We start from the raw sequence: 20,094 nt of genomic DNA, 5'->3' as shown, positions 1-20,094 counted from the left end.
TGGCAAGAGGGGCAGCCTATATAGCAATTGGAATGACGGAAGCATTGCTGGATGTAATATGCACTGGCCATTCTTTCTAACGGGAAAGAGGTTTGCACTCAACATCCCCAGACAGCGATGGTACACTACATTTAGCTGCAATTATGCAGTTAAGATGCCAACATCTTCTGGAAAAGGGAGAGTGAATATATTGGAAATAGTGACGTGGTGTTTGGCTGTAGATTGGATAGCAACTGATTGCGGGGTTTTTAGATTTCACGTTACTGCTTCCCCATCTGTCTGTAGGTTAGAAGGCATGTGCTCTCTGAGCCAGAGCCTTTGATTTACTATTTAACAGTGGTACCTCGGGGTTACAGACGCTTCAGGTTTACAGACCCTTCAGGTTTCAGACTCCGCTAACCCAGAAATACTACCTCAGCTTAAGAACTTTGCTTCAGGATGAGAACAGAAATCACATGGTGGTGTCGCGGCGGCAGCGGGAGGCCCCATTAGCTAAAGTGGTACCTCAGGTTAAGAACAGTTTCAGGTTAAGAATTCTTAACCCGAGGTACCACTGTATTTATTCAGTATATGCTGCTTTTCGACCTACAGGTTCCCAAAGCAGCTAAAGCCCAATAAAATTATTATTTTAAAAATCAAACAACTTAAATACATATGACGTCCCAGCAGGTTGCACCATTTTCTGGAGGTCAAATCAGGCATTTGATTAACAGTGGCCACAACATTTTGGGCAGTATCTGACATGATTCATATACAGAGTAGATCTATTGAAATCAATGTTGGATGTCACTCACTGCAGAACTATGGATTCCAGAAGCATTTGTTCTTCACCTTGCTGCGGTTCCGTCTTACAAACATGGATAAATCCAGGTCTGCTTAGCATACCATCAGTGGTAAATTGTATGAAGATTTTGTTTTTTTGAATTTTAATATAGACACCATCTGCGCTATACATTTACACACTATACTATACACACTATACATGCAGTATTATACCACTTTATACAGTCATGGGTAGTTCCCCCATTCCCCGCCGAATCCTGTAGTTTTTTAAGAGTGCAGAAAGTTGCTAGGGTCTCCCTCATCGCTCCACAGAGCCCCAATTCCCAGAGTTCCCTGGGCCAAAGGACTGACTGTTAGGAAACAGTGTTGGTAATTAATGTTGAGTGACTATTAGTGGCTGTTTTTCCTTTTCAATGTTGCATCACGCAAAAAAAAAAGAATTTCAACTAAGCGGGGAAAGATGCTGACTTCATTACATTTGGGCGTTTTCCCAGAATGCCAACTGTCCCCAAGAAGCACAAATTTGATGGTTCACACAAATTTGCATTCCTTCTTGCACATTTCCAGGTTTAACTCAGTCCTATACTCCTAGGCAAGTGTGAATAAGACGGCAGCCTTAATTTACCTTTTCCGAGCCTTGAAACTAGAGTGTGTATCCTAATAAAATGAACAATAACAAGACATGAAGAAGCATTGGAAGCACATTCCCCACCCCCTCAAAGAATTCTGGGAGCTGAAGTTCACCCTGCACAGAATTACAATTCCCAGCACCGCTTAACAAACTACTGTACCTAGAAATCTTTGAGAAGAGGGGCAGAAAAAGAGCTTTGAATGCGTTTTAAAGACACAGTGTGTAGGTAGACACACCAGCCGCCTGCAACCCTATCGACTTTTTTTTATTGCAGAACTACTGAAGATCCAGTCGGTTATCCATAGATGTTCCTTAATAATGCTGAATATCCAACGGTTGGGAGATTACACAGCAGCCACTCATTATTTTTCTTCTAAACATCTGGCAACTGCGGACAGTCCTGAAAAAATAGCAGCCTTTCCTCCTTCCTCGGGGTTTTGCGGCTCCCCGGGGTTCAAAACAGAAACAGGCAAGCAAAATATATATATGCTGCTCCCCTTCCCACTCAGACTTATGTTGCACGCGCGGCTACATAACTATGAATGGCTTTGCCGCTTCACAGCTCGAGAGTCACATGACTCCTCCTGAGGGCGGAGCGTCCTCTCTTCATCCCTCCAACACTCCCCCCGCCCGCCCGCTCGCCGCGTTTTGCGGCCAATCAGGCGCGACGTCTCCGCCGTCGTGCTGCTGCGTGTGCGACAGTTGGAGGACCGCTGAACGGAATACGGCAGATAGGGGAGGGGTCTCTCCGTTTGCCCCGCCCTTCTCTCCCTTAGCAAATATGGTAGTGGCGGCGGTTGGGCGCGTGCTGCTCTGGAGCCGCGCGTGGAGCGGGGCGGTGAGGACGGGGAAGCGGTTGGCGGGGCCGAAGGTAAGAGAGAAGGGAGGGAGGAAGAGAGAGAGCGCGGCGGGGGGGAGGGGAGGGGAGTAGCCGCTCACGTAAAGAGCTGCCGGTTTCTGAGCGCTCGGCGGCGCATGCGCTGTTTTTTCTCTCCCATGCCACCTCCCCCCCACCAAGTCCCATGTGAGGTAACTTCAGTCCCCGAAACCTTTCCTTCCTCAGTGTTCAGAAAACGTTGCTCCGTAGCCCGAAGTTGACTCGAGTCAAATCGCTTTCTGCCTTCCCACCTCGCATGCCTGTCAATAGGTTTATGTGGCAGGGCTGTGAAATGCCTGCGGTCGTACTTTGGCATTAAAGTCACGGCTCTCTCTACACAGACACACATATAGATACATACACTATATGTGTATGTGCATATATAATATGTATATATCTATACACACACTATGTGTACATACACAGACACACACACACATATAAACAGTCATACCTCGTGTTTCGTTAGGTTCATGTGTCTTTTCGGCTTGCAAACGCAGCAAGTGTTTGTCGGATTTTGTCGCATGCGCAGAAGCATTCTGTGCGCTTTGCACATGTGCAGAAGCGCCGCTCTAGTTGCGGACTTTTTGGGGTGCGAATGGCACCCCGGAACGGATCGTGTCCACAACTAGAGGTACCACTGTACACCCAGTCAGATGGGTGGGGTACAAATAAATTATTCTTCACACACAAACACACACACACACACACACATGGCCCCTGTGCTGTTAGGATAGGAGTTGGGTCTGCAGTCACATCTGGAAGACCATACGCCTCCCACGCCCATCGTATTTTTATTTACAAATGTTGTGTTCTGCTCCTCATCACAAGGGATCCCTGTATTATTATTTTTTGTGCTATGGAGCAACTTCTTCATTTTATTTTATTTATACTTTTCAGATATATACATTTCACTGTTTTTACAATAAGGATTATCGCATGTGATTCCTGTAATTGTGCATTGCAACAATGTAAAATAATGAAATGCAATTAAACCATATAGGCTCACACTAATGAGAGAAGCCCAACACTACCCAGAGGGTCACAGGCAGAAATGACACGGGTGAAGTTCATTCTCTTTTTGACAATGTATTTAATAAATAATAATCCAACGACTGCCTTGGACTCTAATGGAAGAAATTGGAATTGTAGCCTGAAGTAATAAATTGCTTTATCTGTGACACTTGGATTCAGGAAAACTATTCTCAGTCCTAAATCAGGAGGGTCAGTGTGGTATAATGGGTAGGGTGTTGGATTCTGACCAGAGAGGTAAAGGTAAAGGTACCCCTGCCCGTACGGGCCAGTCTTGCCAGACTCTAGGGTTGTGCGCTCATCTCACTCTATAGGCCGGGAGCCAGCGCTGCCTGGAGACACTTCCGGGTCACATGGCCAGTGTGACAAGCTGCATCTGGTGAGCCAGCGCAGCACACGGAACGCTGTTTACCTTCCCGCTAGTAAGCGGTCCCTATTTATCTACTTGCACCCGAGGGTGCTTTCGAACTGCTAGGTTGGCAGGCGCTGGGACCGAGCGACAGGAGCGCACCCCGCCGCGGGGATTCGAACCGCCGACCTTTCGATCGGCAAGTCCTAGGCACTGAGGCTTTAACCCACAGCGCCACCCGCGACCAGAGAGACCCAGGTTCAAATCCCTTCCTAGCGATGAGCTCACTGTTTCACTGTCCTAATCTGCAAACCAAATGTTTTTAAGGTATAAGGGCAAAAGTGTGTGCATGTTTAGCTCTGATTTCATTGGAAGAAGAATAAGAGGGGGGGGAACCATCATGAATCATAATGAATAATAAATGTGGTGGTTCTACTTGTGAATATGTCTCATCTGTTTGAGTATACTTTGCTTCCAACTACAGATAAATTCCCAGCTGGGCTGTCCCATCAGCCAGTTTCAGTTTTGCATAGTTCAACTGCCACCACACCGTTCCCTGGCAGGGTCAGGCGCCCCCTAGATCTCAAAAAAACTTAACTAATTAATGAATTATACCACCCTCTACCCGCAGGTCTCAGGGCGGTTCACAGAATAAAATCAAAATACAGTGGTACCTCAGGTTACATACGCTTCAGGTTACATACGCTTCAGGTTACAGACTCCGCTAACCCAGAAATAGTGCTTCAGGAAATCATGCTCCGGCGGGGCGGCAGCAGGAGGCCCCATTAGCTAAAGTGGTGCTTCAGGTTAAGAACAGTTTCAGGTTAAGTAGGGACCTCCAGAACGAATTAAGTACTTAACCCGAGGTTCCACTGTATAAAACCACCAAATACATGTTGTTGTTGTTTAGTCATGTCCGACTCTTCGTGACCCCATGGACCAGAGCACGCCAGGCACTTCTGTCTTCCACTGCCGCAGTTTGGTCAAACACATGGTGGTAGCTTCGAGAACATAACCAAATAAAAACAACAACCCAATAACCCCTCCCTCCCAACCCCCCCCCCCATTTTAAAAGGGCATAGGATCCTTAAATCAACAAGCTGATTTGAGAAGAAAGTAGGGAAGAGTTGTAGGAGAGGAATCCCCAATAAGGTTCACACAAGAGCTGTAACTAAACAACCAAAAGGGTTTCCGGTAGTTATACGCAAAGTGTAAAGGTAAGGATAGAAAGTATAACCATACAGAGTAGTCTCTTGAAAAAAGACTGAGTGCTGCCCTTCCAGTATAATAGGGCTTGTGCTGGATCTGCCGGCTCCTTTGAAAGCCACCTCCACCACCTATCCTTGCCAATTTCCAAAACAAGCTAACTGCAGTTGAGAGCTGTGTTCTTCTCCTGCTTCCAGTCTGTGTTGTAGAGGGAACTTCCTTCATGACAGGCAGCTCCTAAGACAGAGGAAGCATTTAATTGGAGCTATTGAGGCATATTTTTCTTTGGTTGGGGCTATCCTAAACACAGGCTTCTGTCTCTTGTAACTGAAAAATCGAGGGGGGGGGGCTTTTCAGGTTGCAGAAGGTGCAAGTGGAGGTCATGCCATTGCTCACCTGCACACCTGCTCCACTAGGCAGAGGACAAGCCAGAATCATACCGCAAAGTACCAAGACCAAGTTTAGAAGCCAACTTTCCTTTGCTGCAATATATGGCATCTATACAGCACAGAAGAAACCTGGTTATCATTATGCAAAAAGGACTTGGGATAATCCAAGGTGTGAGACAGGAGGGCCTGTACTTGTATAGGCCACAATTGAACAACATGTATCATTATTTACTAAAATCACGTTGCACAAAATACAGTAGGGAGATAGAACTCGTAGAACAACAGCCGTCAAAAACTGTATCTACTGTGTTAAAGATATGGGAATGTAATGAAGCCCACTATTTCACCTGATTTTAAATCAGACTTTGACATTTGGTGCTGGAAAAACAACCTAATTAGATAGAAAGATTAATAAAAACCAGAAATATGATCAATTACTCAACAATTAGAAACTATTTGCATCCTGAGAATTTATTATGGTTTAAATACTTCATATACACTGTGTTGTTACATGACGTTTAAGAGATTCTTAAGAGATTTAAAAGAATTTTATATTTAATAGGTTCTTAAGAGATTTAACAGTTTGAGGAGACTGTCCTAAAAAAGATAAAAATTGTTTTGAATTTATTTTGTGAAACAGAGGTATGATTGTGAATGAGAATCCTCATTACATGATTAAATGGGTGCGGGATACTGGAAATAGGATCCCCATGGAAATCAGGAAATTGCTAGAGCTCATTCTTTTTGTTAAATCAAACTATAAGAGAAAACTGCTTCAAAGTAATGTCAAGGTGGTATTTAACTTCAGTTGTACTAAGTGTGATGAATAAGGATGAGGAAGTTACTTACAATAACAATAACAATAACAGTTAGATGTTAATTTTGTAAATTTCTATGTTGTGAGTTCTTCTGCTCTTGTTACTAAATTACACTTTAATCCGAAGAGAATATTTAGACTACAACTAATCTAGAGATGATCATTGCAGCAAGGATGTTGTTTGCCCAGAAACTGAAAACTCACCTATTGCCTCCTCAAATTAGTGACAGGATAAATAAGCTTTGGAAATTGGCTGTGATGTCAAAATTAAAATATTACTTAATATTGAAATAAACAGGATAAGGACACAAAAAAATTCTTTAAGTTTGGTCCCCATTCTTACTGTATCGTCAAAGAAATTCTTGTCCCCCAACATTTCAGTATAGTTTTATATGTTTTAAGTTACTTATTAATGATAATGTAATTGTTCTGCTTAAAAATGATTTAAGAAGCTATATTATTTGAAATGCATGTTCAGAAGGACTGATAATATTATTAATAGCATTATTGTTATCAGTATACTTTTCTTGTTGCGTTCTTTGGCGCAAAAATGAAATGTTACTGTTCAGCCATTGCACAGCAAATTCCCCTACCCTTACAAGTGGGTGCTGAGGTGCTAGTGGAGAGCAGCCATGATCAATATGAGGATAATTGATGAAATGTAACAGTTTGCAAGGATGGGCTCTCCCAATTTGCTACATGAAATGTTGCAGCCGTGTTCTGGTTTGAATTTAAACATTTAAGAACTCCTTAAGCTGGCAAATGGAATGTAACTCAGTACGTATTTCTCCTTGCTTGCTTTATTTAATTAATTTCTGTCCCAGAGCAGGGTCACCTAATGAAATAGAAACTTGTTGCATGCTGCTATCGTATCATGTGACCAACACTAAAATTCTCAGCATAGTAGTACCTAACTGTTCCTGCAAACACCACAATCAATACTGTCTGCACCTTCTCACAAGCCCTCCCTACCAAATGCATCAGCAAAAAAATTGAGCTTTTAACTGGTAGCTAAAACCAAATAAAATTGGTGTCTGTCACATTTGAGGTGGGAGGGAGGGAGGGAATTCCAAAACTCAAGTGCCACCACAGAAAGGCCCCCGCTTGTTTTTTGTTTTTTGTAATATGTATAGGCTTATATTGGTAGGATCTGTCTTATATTGAATCAGTCCATTGGTCCATCTAACTCAGTATTTAATAAAAATAATAATAATAAAATTTTATTTCTATCCCACCATCCCCAGCCAAAGCCGGGCTCAGAGCGGCTAACAACAAAAAAAGTAACACAGCATTCTAAAATCAATTCATTTTAAAATCAGTTCAAAATCAAATTAATGGCAACCATTGGGCCAGAGTTCTGTGAGGTTTACCAAAGGAGGGGGCCAGACTGTGCCTTGGCCAAAGGCCTGGTGGAACAGCTCTGTCTTGCAGGCCCTGCGGAAAGATGCTTGTCTGCGCTTTCTTACAGTGGGTCTCCAGGTGTCTTCACCAGCCTTACCTGGAGATGCTAGGGACTGATGCATGCAAAGCAGATGCTCTCCCACTCAGCTCTGACTCTTCCCCCACTTAGATTTTGATTAATACAACTTACGCCTTACATTAATGAATGGGTGCTTACAAATCTAGGGGCCATAATAACATAATTGTTCAGGACAATGCAATATACAAAACTGTACTACCAGGATGAACAGACGGGACACTGGTCTTCAGTTGGTGGACTAGGACTTACTACTGGGTTGCAACTTGCCCTAAAGTAGGTTGCAACCCAGTAGTACTACCAATACCAATATAGCCATATTCTAGGATTACCATACGTCCGGATTTTCCTGGACATTACTGGGATTTCAAAGTTGGGGGGAGGGCGGATTTCTGAAAGGTAGCGCTTTGTCCTGGATCTTAGGAGTCAATTTAAAAATCATGTTTTTGGCTCAAAAAACTCAACAGCGTAGGGGTTTGTCTAAAAAAAGCGCAGCTACGCCGCTGATTTTCAACATAATTGTAATAAATTAGGGATCAAAATAATGCTAGCAGTGTCTTGCAGCTATAATACAGAATTACCTGCAAATAATTAAGTAAACATCTCTTACTGTAAAATCCTATGCTTGTCTACTCAGAAATAAGCCTCTTTGAGTTTGCTTCTGTTTGACTAAAAAATAATGTGTGTAGGTGGTTCCCTGTGTGGACAATTCACCTACAGGGGTCGGGTCTAAAAGCAAGTGTGTGTATGACAGAGACAGAGAGAGCACTCTCTCTTGTCTATTCACCAGCTTCTAACAGTTTCAGTCTAGTTGGTGGAGCCTGTAGGGGGGAGCCACAGTTTATGCAAAATCTGCCTTCTGAAGGCAGATTGATCATCCTGCTAATGCTCTGCTTATATATTTCTAAGTAATGCAAATATTACAAATACACCATAAACCTCCAGTGCCCTTCTCATCCAAATCCCTGGTGTTCTGCCTCTTGAACACCTCATATCTTGGAACTAGGGAGCACGTGACAATACTTATAAGTAGCTGGGCAGGCTAATGTATTTATCTGTCATGGATGAAAAATACTATCCAGGTTAAAAGAGAAAAGCCAAGAAATCACTTTTCCCAGTACCATTTTCTATTCCTGGAAAGTGGGAAGAGCCACTGAGCTCTGCCTCCCTAGGACTCATCGTTGTCCTTGTTTCTGCAGTGGTTTTCAGACCTTGAAAGCTCACATTTAACTACATAAAAGATGGTTGGGATATCACCAAAGAAATGCTCTTGTGTGGCATCAGGACAAGATGCCATTGGTTCTATAACTGGGGCTTGCTTTTTATGACCGAGTGCTACTGGTAAGGGGTAATACAAGGAATTAAAGGAAGGACCCTTTATTTATTTTGGCATGAGACCTTCGTTTGTTGCTGTTGAAAGGCCTGGATAGTTCAATTGGTTAGAGCATGTTGCTGATAACACCAAGGTTGCAGGTTCAGTGCCCGTATGGGACAGCTGCATATTCCTGTGTTGTGGGGCATTGGACTAGATGATCCTTAGGGTCACTCCCAACTCTTAAAATTTTATGATTCTATGAAAGGCTATGGAAAATATTTCATATCTGAATTCAGCACTTCAGATATTGGACAGCAAAAAAAGGCATCTCTTTCTTTGCCAGAAACTTTAGCTTGTGACTTGTTGGGAATAGGCCCTCTTTTGAAATCCTTGGGACTTTCTTTTGGGTAGATCTGTATAGCTAGACGCGCAAGGCACAGAACTCAAACTGAAATAAGAATATGTGTCACATTGTAGCCTAAAAGATTTGACCACTAGATGGCTAACTCCTTAAATTGCTCTCTAGCAAAACTGTTGAGTAGATCTACAAGATTTCACCTTCCAACTTCGTTTCCACCCTCCCATTTCTTTTTCTTGTTTCTTTCCAGGGAGACAACTCCAGTAATCTGTTTATGGAATAATTAGACTGCTGAGAAGCTTTGTTAATATGAACACAGGACAAATAAAGTAGTGCATAAGGATGGCTCTTTGCCAAGCTTGAGCCATTACTGCTTTGCCAGTGATTCTTCTGTTCCTTTGGCAGAGTGCTTGATTGAAATTACAGTTGTCTTACCCACTGATTATCTTGGTAAAAGAAAAACAAATCTGTCTAGCCATATCTTACAGGATTCCATAAAAGCCAGAAGATAACTGTCTTTTGGACCATTGTTTTGAGCAGAAATTGTATTCGCTAGTAGGCATTGATGGCAATCGCACTAGGGTTTTAAGAGGGAGGAAGTAAATTGCTCAGCCAAAACTGTCAGCCAGGCTTTTAAAATGGGCTGTCTTAGTCAATATGGTAGGCAAATATGCTAAAAAGCTTTGAGTCCTCATAATCTGAAGTTTTAAGAATTGGTCAACATTTACCAAGAACGGTGTAGAATTTCTTTAAAAATAAGTGTTTGCACGCATACATTCAATACAGTATATGGTACTAAGACTGTATTCTTGTAAATTAGTTACACTGAGTTCAGTGAGACTTATTCCAAGTAAATGTGCTTATGAAATGCAGCCTTAATATATTCTCAGTGCACTCAAGAAATATATATTTCTATCATTATTTTTTTTACATCTGTTAGCTAACACATGAAAGAGGATGTGAGCCAGATTGGATTTGAGTGTGTGAAATTTGGCCTCTTGAATGTCCTGAGTTTCATTTGCTTCTGAAAAATCAGGTGCATGAAAATATTGAAAACTAAGTAACCTGTTTTACTGAAGGTTTAGGCACATAGAATTCTAGAGGAGTGGACTCTCTTTACAGCTCCTTTTCTCTTCCTTCTTCCCATCCCACCCCTGTTTTCTTTGCCAACACTTACCATAAGTGACCTAGACCTATCTTCCACCTTCCTTATCTGTGTTCTTGCCAGAAATATCATAGGAACACGTTACCTGATTATTAGTTATATTAGTTGGGGATATGTAAATAAAATACGTCTTGTATGTTTAAAGGCAGGCATTTTGAAAAACAAATGATTACTTGCTTCATTGTGGCATCTGTCTCAGAAAACCAAGTTTCTCGGAAAACAATAGCCCCTAATGAGAATTTATTTACAGAGCAGATGCCAGATATTTACAGAGCAATAATTAATCTTGCCACATCACTTCTTTTCTAGAATAGTGCTTTTCTTCTTCTTCTTCTAGAATAGGGATGTGGCCCTGCAGTTGCTACTGGGCTATAAGTCCCATCATCTCTCCTCCTGGCTGATGCTGGTGGGAATTGGAATCCAACATCTGGAGGATCACAAGTTTCCTACCACTATTTTAGAGCTTTATGTTTGAAAGGAACAATGAAATTTCACTCAGTTCATATAAATCACAAGCCCCAGATCTCTGGAAGTGTTCCAGTAGTATTTAACTGGAAAATTAAGTGGATTGCCTTATGTTAACATGTATTAAATTTTAAAATGTATTGGAGTTTAAGATGCATTTTAGCTCCACAGCAATAGCCCTGTGAGATGGGTTATGCAGTTGGGACAGTATAATTTACCCAAGAATTCAAATGAGCTCACATCTGTATATGTGTTTTTCTGCAGTTATATCCTGCCTATCTATCTTCTGTCAGTGAAATAAAGGCAGCATAAAAAGAGTTCCCTGGTAGTGTCTCGACTAGGCACTGAGGAGTCCAGACTGTCTTAGCTTCGGCACGGTTGCCATATTCTGTGCCTTGATCCATGCTGTCCTTTTTATTTTGAGGTTTGTGATCTGTGTTTCCCTTCCCTAGACATTAAGACTGATCTGCACTACCACAACAGTGCAGAGGAAGAATGTTGCCGCTTCAGGACCTGAAAAGTACACAGAAGCTTTTATCAAAAAACAGACTGAAGATTTCAACATAGGAAAGAGACATTTAGCCAACATGATGGGAGAAGATCCAGAAACTTTTACCCAAGAGGATATTGATGTAAGTATGGTTGCTCAGTTGGAGAAGTAATTTACTGCAGGGTTTCAGAATTGAAAGCTCTTTGCTTCAGCATGAGCCCCTCAGCTCTCTGTGAATTTTAATCGAACTGTCAGCGTACAAGCGAATGCTACTATACATAGAAAACATTGCAACTGTGGCTCTGAATAGAGATTCTACCCCTACTACTGTGCGAGGTCAGACATCACACTGCAGAACTCTATACTATACCTTGCTAAAGCACAGCAGGTTCTTTTTAAAACTACTAATGGATAATCCCCTTGATCTGAGGTCGTAAGAACCACTATCAAGGTTTATATAGCATTTGGAAGCATTTACCCGTAATTTGACCTGCTGGGTAGACTTATGCTGGGGTTTCATGTATGATACTATAACAGCTAGCATTGGCAAGTGACCTTTTTCAACACTTAGGGCCAACACTTGGGTTGCAACTCTGCATGCTTATTTTGGAGCAAGACCTACAGGAGGTTATTCAGAGTAAACATGCCTGTTCCGCTTTTGATTTGTGACTTCAAGTACATATTTGACATTGAGCTTTAATTCTTTCTGGTTGCCCCTGTGTTAGGTGCTTTGCTGATCAAATAATAAAAAAAAAATCATTGGAACTAATATTTCCTTCTTCCCTCCAATCTAATCTCTCCCACCCCACCACATTCTACCCTGTGTTATTTTTTGATGGTATGGCACAAAATGTCAGTTGTTGTGAGCCACTGCAGTTTAATGTAATTTCCACATAAAGAAGCAGATTGTCTCTGAATACTGGGTGCTGTGACAAGCAAGATGGAAGCACACTAACTTACCTACAAATGTTGAAAAGCAGGCTGTGTAGGTGGCCATGGTTGAAAACAAAATATTGCACAACTATTCTGATCTAGCAGGGCAATTTTAATTCTCCTTGTTGTTTCAGTTTTTTAAAATAGTCTTATCTTCCCTCTTGGTCCTATCCTTTTTCCTGATTCTTTCCAGAATGGCACATGCACCTTGCTGGTTGGTTCTACAGTGTACAGCCAAAAGCTCTTGTGCTACTGGGACAAAGGGAGAGATTTATAATATGCCACCCCCCAGTACAAATTTATTTATTAGACTGGTTCAAGTTTTGACCTCCACATTGCATGCCTCAGCATGAAGCCATGTTTATATGGAGTTGCATTGATCTCTGAGCAGCCTTGATGTAAAGGCACACACTAGAGAGTCTGTGTCAGCATTAAAAACCTTATGATAAGCAAGTCAGTTCTTTAAGCTTGAATTACTTGCATTTCCTCATGTTTATTAACTTCGTTAAGGCTAACAGACCAATTCAATGCTTGTTGACCTCCCCTGAGATTGAAGGGAGATGGTTAAGATTTGGGGCACAAGCTCATGGCACAGATTTGGCTCTGGTCAATTGAAAATGGTGGGTGATTCTGTAAGCCCAGTGCCAAAAAATCTGGGACTCAGACTCCTGTCCTACTCCTAACAATGCCACTGGTTCAAAACACATACTGGGGTGCTTTTCTCTCTGATCCTAGGTAGCATATGCCACAGCAGCCAGGAGGTGTTAGTGATGTAGCCCAAACAGGTCAGTGATGACTCCAACATTCTTTCTGCAGAAAGGAAGACTGGCCTGGAAATGAGGGTATAACAACTTATACGTAGGATGGAGAAGCTTTGATCTACACTAGCCAGGGACAGTTACTCCGATTCATCCTGCAGTGGGAAATTTCAGCAGCCAAAGTGATTGCCAGCATCCCTATCTGAATGCTGGGACTGGTAAAAATCAAAATGGAAAGTGTTACTTTCCCTTGTGTATTTGCAAAAACAGGGGACGAAGCAGTGGGCAAGAATGGGGCAGTTGAACTCATTCCTTGCCTGCTTTCTTCCCTCAGTCCCCTAACTTGGTTGCCTGCCTGCCTCTCCCTCCCACCTTTGTAAGGGATAAGTTCTGATCTTGAAATCAGGCCAAGGAAAAAGGATTTGGGGAAGAGATCATTCATTCATTCATTCATTTTGCAGGGAGGAGGCATGGGTAGAATGTGACACTCTTTGCTCTTTTCTCTGCAAAAAATGATCTCCCCACCACACTGCTGCTTTTATATGTATTTACTAGTGCCTTGTGTTTTAGAACACAGCTTGCCTCCAAACAGTCTAGTTAGATAGACTCTTAAACTCACAAATGTCAGTTCTTCCCCAGCAGTTCCTTCCAATAATATTAGATGCTTTGAGGGGGGGGGGGGGAAGGCACCTGAAACTATATTGAGCCCTAATATGATGTAATCTTAAGACCCTGTACCAAACCCCAACCTTGTGGCCAAGAAACACAGGAGGTTTTAGATACAACTTTGTGAATTAGGAGTTAGGCCCAAGTCTAGTTTATTGCAAATTACCTCCTCAAGAAAACTTTTCCTCTAGAAAAATGAGGTATATCCTGAAAAATCTCATTTTCTCCTTCTTGCAGATGTCAAGTATAAGACCAGTTCAACACGTTATCTTTTTTTAAAAAAAGAGAAGACAACAAAGAACAACATTTTACTTAGCAAAGCATAGTACTTGTAATGCTTGTTCAAATAACATCAGGTGTTGTAAATACTTAGGCTGTATAACAGTGTCTGCTATGCATAATTAAATTTCTGTTATAAAAATATAAAAGCCGCTTAGCAGTGGCAGCAGAATTATCAGGCTTTACACTTGGAATGGTAATAATTCCTTCTGATGAGTACTTATGCATCTCCTGTCGTCTACTGTTAATCAGTGTGTGTCGTACATTTCCAAAGTAGACATCCCAGGGTTCTTTTTCTTACTGGCATTTTAGATGTGTGTGTTTTGAAACAAATCATACAGAGAAATATGTTAACGGGGTTGTCATTGCTTTCACGAGATATTTTTTGCGCAGAGTAGTGCTTTCCTGGTGGTTTTATTTTTTAGAAATAAAAAGTTAAGCTATAAATTACAACTGTGTGTCTTGGGGAGAGGCGGGGGGACTCCAGTAAATTGATATATAACTCTGCAGAAGTCTACCAATTGCTTTTTAATTGGTATTATAGACCGTGCTCTGAAATCCGGATGTTTTATTCTCCTATGTGTGAATATGCAGTATGAAGTTTCTCTAATTGATTCGCTTTGCCCATTCCATTTGATGTATCATTTTTCACAATATTTCATAATTTGTGCTCATTTCTAATGAACAGAGTCGTTAGGACAGGCATGTCTAAGTACAACTGACAGCTAACATTAGGTGCCAGATGCAGTTTATAAAGCTATGTAGAACTGTAGAGAACAGTTTAAATAAATTAGCACCTGTACATTAGTCTCACTTGCTGGTAATTTATAAGCGAATCAGTAGAGATGACATTTAGGTAAGTCATTGATCAAGTTAACAGCTGCATACCCGCTGCCCAGCTGGGATACCTAATTAATAGAGATTGCAGGCCTGACCTAGTGCTTTTCCCTGGGTTGAGAATGTAATCCTTTTATTTTGTGATTTCATTTTTAATGTATGGTGCAAACACACCTTAGCTTTGAACAGTTGGATGATATTAACATATAACCATTCAAAAAAAGGTAGCCCAACCAGTGCCCAAGCCAACTTGGAATGATATTTTATAATCCATTAAATGCAGTCACATCATCCTGTTATTTATTTTGGACCTCTGTTGAAGACTGCTTCCTTGTTCAAAGCTTGATAAAGAAAGGTGAGAGTTGTTGGTATATGTGAGCACTAAATAAGTTTGTGGGTAGGGTAAGCCAAACGTCTGGATTGTACTGATTTGTAGACTGCCTGTAGCATTTCATGGAATCATAGAACTGTAGAGTTGGAAGGGACCATAAGGTTCATCTAGTCCAATCCCCTTTTCGCCCATTGTGGGGCTAGAACCCACAACCTAATGCATAATGACCTAATGTCTAATGCATAAATGTAAAACAAATGTTTTAAGAAACTAACTTCATTGACAAATGCCTTTTTCCAAGAGGCAGAGCAGCATAGTTCTCTCTGACGAATAATTTTATTGCGTAAAGCATATTTATTAAAAGGAATAAAAGGTGTAGGGAAAGCTTCCTTTGCTCCAAAAGAACATGTCTCTCCCCTGCCCCCCCCCCCTTTTGCTGCAAATCTACCAAGGGGGAGGTTTATCTATTTTCTTTTCATGTGAGGCTATAGTAATTCCTGCTTCCTTCAGGATCCATCAGAACATGTGATTGCAGCTCACTTAAAAAAGGGTACCAAAGTCTACATTAATTTTACCCTTAACGTTTATCCAGAGTAATGTTTTTATGTAATTTGGGTCCTGAATATATGGGAGTATATAACCCCCGCAGCAGTTTTAGCCTACCTATTCATCTTTCTTTTCTGCTGATATTTGATTTGGCATGTATGGGTCCATTTCTCGAGATCCGTTTCAGCATAAGCTGCTGTCTCCCCACCCCAATATCAAATTGGAATATAAATAATAATTATAAAGGAACACATTTTTATGAAACAAATCAAACACAAATTAGATGAGTACATATTACTAACTTTACAATAAAATAATATTAGGTCGTTTAGAATTCTATAGCCCACCTTCAGACTTAAGATAAGCTCTGCTGCTGCTTGCACATTTATCCAAAGAAGAGACAGACAAGTCAAAAACAATCAGATTAATCAAAACTGGAAAACTGTGTTGCCATAGTTGCATACGAATCAAACGGTTTTTTAAAAAAATTGTGACTAGTATTGAATACATATGCATTAAACATTTGGTAATTAATATTTTCAAGACACCTGTAATTTGGACTGGATGCTTTCTTTCTGCTTCTTTAGTTGTTTGAACAGAATTATTTGAGTGGTAGTCAACTAAGCCGTACTCAGTGTAGGCTGTTTCAATTTGTATAAGCTGCCTTGAGTTCCAATGTGAGGAAAGGGGGGGGGAATATAAATAAATAAAGTAATAAAATAAGAGAAATTACTGAACATGACTAAGTTAGGTCCATTAACAGTAATAATTTTATTACTTATACTCCACCCATCTGGCTGGGTTGCCCCGGCCACATTAACGGCAGTGGGATTACTTTGAGTAAAACTTAGTTGAATGCCACACCTTTTCTTTAAAGTCTCGATTAAAAAATAAATTAGAACTTTTTGGTGGAGAAGAAATGAGAGGTGAGTCATCAGGAGTTTGTTTCTTTTTCATAGAAGGAATAGACTTAGAAGTGTTATTTGTAGAGTGATGGTATGCATTGGTCAGCTCACCAGCACTGCTCTAGTAGCTACCTTTTGGAAAACGTGAGGCACCTGTCTGCTACTGAAGTCCCAACCTCTAATCTTGGCACAGCGTATTTTGTCGCTTTTATGACCCTAAGACACTTGGAGAAATACATGGGCCTCCAAAGATTTTCATCATATTAATACTGAACCACATTTGTAAAACAAAGCACCTTCTTAACTTGAGCTTGTGTGCCACAGTTTCTCTCTTATTTCATTCAGCATCAGGATCTTGCATTGCACCAAAGATCACATCTGAAGCTGCCCTGAGTTTAAGGAGTTAGGTGTGGTGAGCTGCTTCTGTAAAGCATGGTCTTCATATATACATATATACAGATGTCCACAAGAAATGGGGCTTTCTGCTGTGATTTTAACCATTTAAAAGTTTTCTTTAAAAAACAAAAAAGTGCTGTGGTCTGAGGGCACCAATTGCAGTAGCCTTGCTGAAGCTAAGCATCACCAGTGACTGGACTTCTTAAGAGCCCTATGTACATAGTACCTTGGGCTTCATGATGACATGATATGAATGAAAACATTAGAATTTTCATTGGAAGCTACAGAGTAAGGTAAAAAAAGGTGTGGATCTGTAGAACAGTAACGGGGTTCTGACTTAAGATTTCAGCATCCTAGTAGCACTAATTGAAGGAGTCATGATGTTGGCACATGCTGGAGCAAGTTTTCTTATTCTAGCATTGCACAGTAAGTCACCTTTAGGTCGTTGTCCTTTAGAGTGCCATATGTTTGCAGGATAGATATGAGCAGCACTAGCAGCTGGATCTTCCTGTGCCTGCAGTCTAGATGAACATGTCCTCCTTGCTATCTCAGATCACCCCAAAAGTATGATTTTAAGGTTGCAGGTTAGCTCAGGTTGAGCATGATAATTTAATTCTCATGGTTGTGATTTTGAGCCCCATGTTGGGCAAAAGATGCCTGCTGTGCAGGGGGTTGGACTAGATGATCCTCCTGGTCCCGTCCAACTCTACCATTCTATGGTAAACCAGCAGAAAGTTTTGCTGTTGTCAATCTTTTTGATAGAAAATTTATTGGAAATTCCTTACTTGGGATTGCATGCACATGTGAATCCATTTTAGCCATTTGGTTTCAGTTCAGATTTTCAATGAGGGGCCAAGTGGATCTCTTACCATTCAGTGACGTGGGAATGCCACCAAGAAAGAAGCAGGTCATTGAAAAGTCTTGTGCAGAGCGCTCATAGTTTGTGCTCATCATTGCCTTCGCCTCGTTTTCTACCTCTTTAGCATGTACACAGGCAATATGCTGTTCTACTTTAATTACAGATATGTAACAGTCAGTGTTTATGCTCTTGTAGCTGAAATTATTGTTTGAATCATCAAGCAGAAGCTGGCACTGAAGAGACTACTTAATAAGTATACATAGTCGGTCCCAGTATTCCATAATATATTCTTTTGATATGTTATTTTATATGGTGTTTAATATCCGTTGGCTTGCAGTGGGTTTTTCTATTGTCATTATAATTAATCCCCATTTGTTCACAAATGAATGTTCACCTACTCTGTATATGTACAATATCCCCATTGACTAACAAATGGGAATTCATCAAGTCACTAAGAGAATCAAAATACCATTCCAGAAAATCAAGTTAATCCTTTCTGTTTGCTGCTGAATTCTGAGAATTTCTGTTTGGAATGCCAATAGGGTATTAATAAAGTAATAGGTGAGGTCTTTATACACTCCACGCATATTAAGTGGGTTGATAGCGTTGACAAACCAATCTGTGTCCACAGAAAATATTATCAGTGTGTAATAGCCTTGAGTTAATGTAACCAGCAATACAACACAATTCTTCAGAGAGAGAAATATTAACTGCAGACTTGAGACTTTTTCTTCTCATTGTAGACAAATTTTGCTTGCACTAGTATTTCTTTATGCAACAGTTCAAGGTTCAGAATCATAATGAATTTTACATAATTTTATGTAACCTCTGTGCTACGTTGTAGCACAGGTATGCTATATTAGATAGCTTTAAAATTATTAAAATGTCATACTAGATATCTTCCTAGCACACCAATGTAAACACATTAGCCCAACTCAGAGCTTTGTGCACTCTGCTGACATGGAGCTCAGAGCTATTACGGACTTCCTTGTTCGCTGAAAAGTTGGAATAGCTAGCACTTGCAAGCGCTTTCACCTGCAGCCTGAACCAAGTGGGGAAAATGCATGCGTGTGCATCAGACCTTATGCAGACTTGAGGTGTCACAGAGTTGGAGCTATTTCCTACAAGTTGATCTCAATGGGTTGGATCTAAACTGTTGGTGGATAGAACTCACTGGCAAAACCCACCTCCCACTCTTCATCTGGAGCCTCCACTGGTTCTGTGTGCCCTCCATGAAAAGACAATGTCTTTCCTATTTAAGGATGGGTGTCTGGACACAACACAGTGAAATCAGGTACTTCTTTCCAGAAGCATACACGCCAATCTCTGAGCGGTGCGGGGTTTCAGGCGCTTACCCAGGATTTGGTTTCCTTGGAATGAGGGATAGCTGATACTGTGGTGTCTTTAAGATATAAGGTTTATTTACACATATAAACAACCTAAGCTTATGATGGAGGGACTCAGAGCATTAACACTCCAAGAGAGTCTTGCTTCTCTCATAGCTGCAGGCTTTGATTCAAACAGGAGTCAGGCATGGTTCTGTCTCTCCCAGCTGTCTGCCCTGCAGAAGCTAGAAGCTTCTTGCTTCTAGCTCGCACACACAAATCCCAGCCCTGGCCTTTGCCTTTCTGACTCCCAGTGAGTTGAGGGAGGGGGCTGTCTGGCACAGAGCCACTTCCTTTGTTACCTTAATGGCCCATCCCTACTTAGATTTTAACCCTTACTGGATCCAGGAATTAGAAGGGACTCAGGCATATAGCCTCCCTCCTGCCCTGCAACTCACAACAATGCAAATCATAAAATTGGTGATGATAAAAAAGGCAGCAGCCAATAAGAGTGTATCAGGGCCAGTTATTTTGACCTTCTAGAAGTCACATGATGATGATGTACTGATGCTTTAGAGAAAGTTGCCGCTGATGTCAAGGATCACGATAGGGCTTCTCCTCTCTCTGGAAGCATAGGCCAAAGCAAAATAAGATTGTCTGGCAAACTCCCGCTGGCTGTTGGTAAACGACACTCTGTTCCCTGCTCCAGCATCCTAAAGCAAACAGAGGGTATTGGATTATACATGTTCCCAAATTAGGAAGGTAGTGTATGAGTTTAACCTTGACAGTTAATATTATCTTAGTTGATGAATCGTAGGCAAATTTATGTGGCTGGCTGAAAGGAGACCATGATCTGCCAGTAGACCTCAGAGTGATTTGCAGCAGATTGACAAGTGTTTCTGTCT

At 41.2% G+C, this 20,094-nt stretch overlaps 1 protein-coding gene across 2 annotated transcripts in view; it reads left to right on the top strand.

Moving 5' to 3' along the window:
• Nucleotides 1–2,128: 2,128 nt before the first annotated feature.
• Nucleotides 2,129–20,094, top strand: part of MRPS9 (mitochondrial ribosomal protein S9) — a 38,231-nt gene continuing 20,265 nt past the window's right edge. Inside the window, exons 1-2 of one of the 2 annotated variants that reach the window (XM_083610918.1) lie at nt 2,129–2,285; nt 11,317–11,496. In XM_083610918.1, coding sequence (XP_083467044.1) covers nt 2,196–2,285; nt 11,317–11,496 — 270 coding nt within the window. In that variant the 5' untranslated portion in view covers nt 2,129–2,195. Of the gene's footprint in view, nt 2,286–2,395; nt 2,444–11,316; nt 11,497–20,094 lie in introns of those variants that run through there. The other variant, XM_083610919.1, reaches the window with a different exon arrangement.

The sequence above is a fragment of the Podarcis filfolensis genome, assembly GCF_964270895.1.
Source record: "Podarcis filfolensis genome assembly, chromosome: 4".
In the NCBI taxonomy this organism is placed as follows: Eukaryota; Metazoa; Chordata; class Lepidosauria; order Squamata; family Lacertidae; genus Podarcis; species Podarcis filfolensis.
This window is presented reverse-complemented; position numbering and strand designations above follow the sequence as displayed.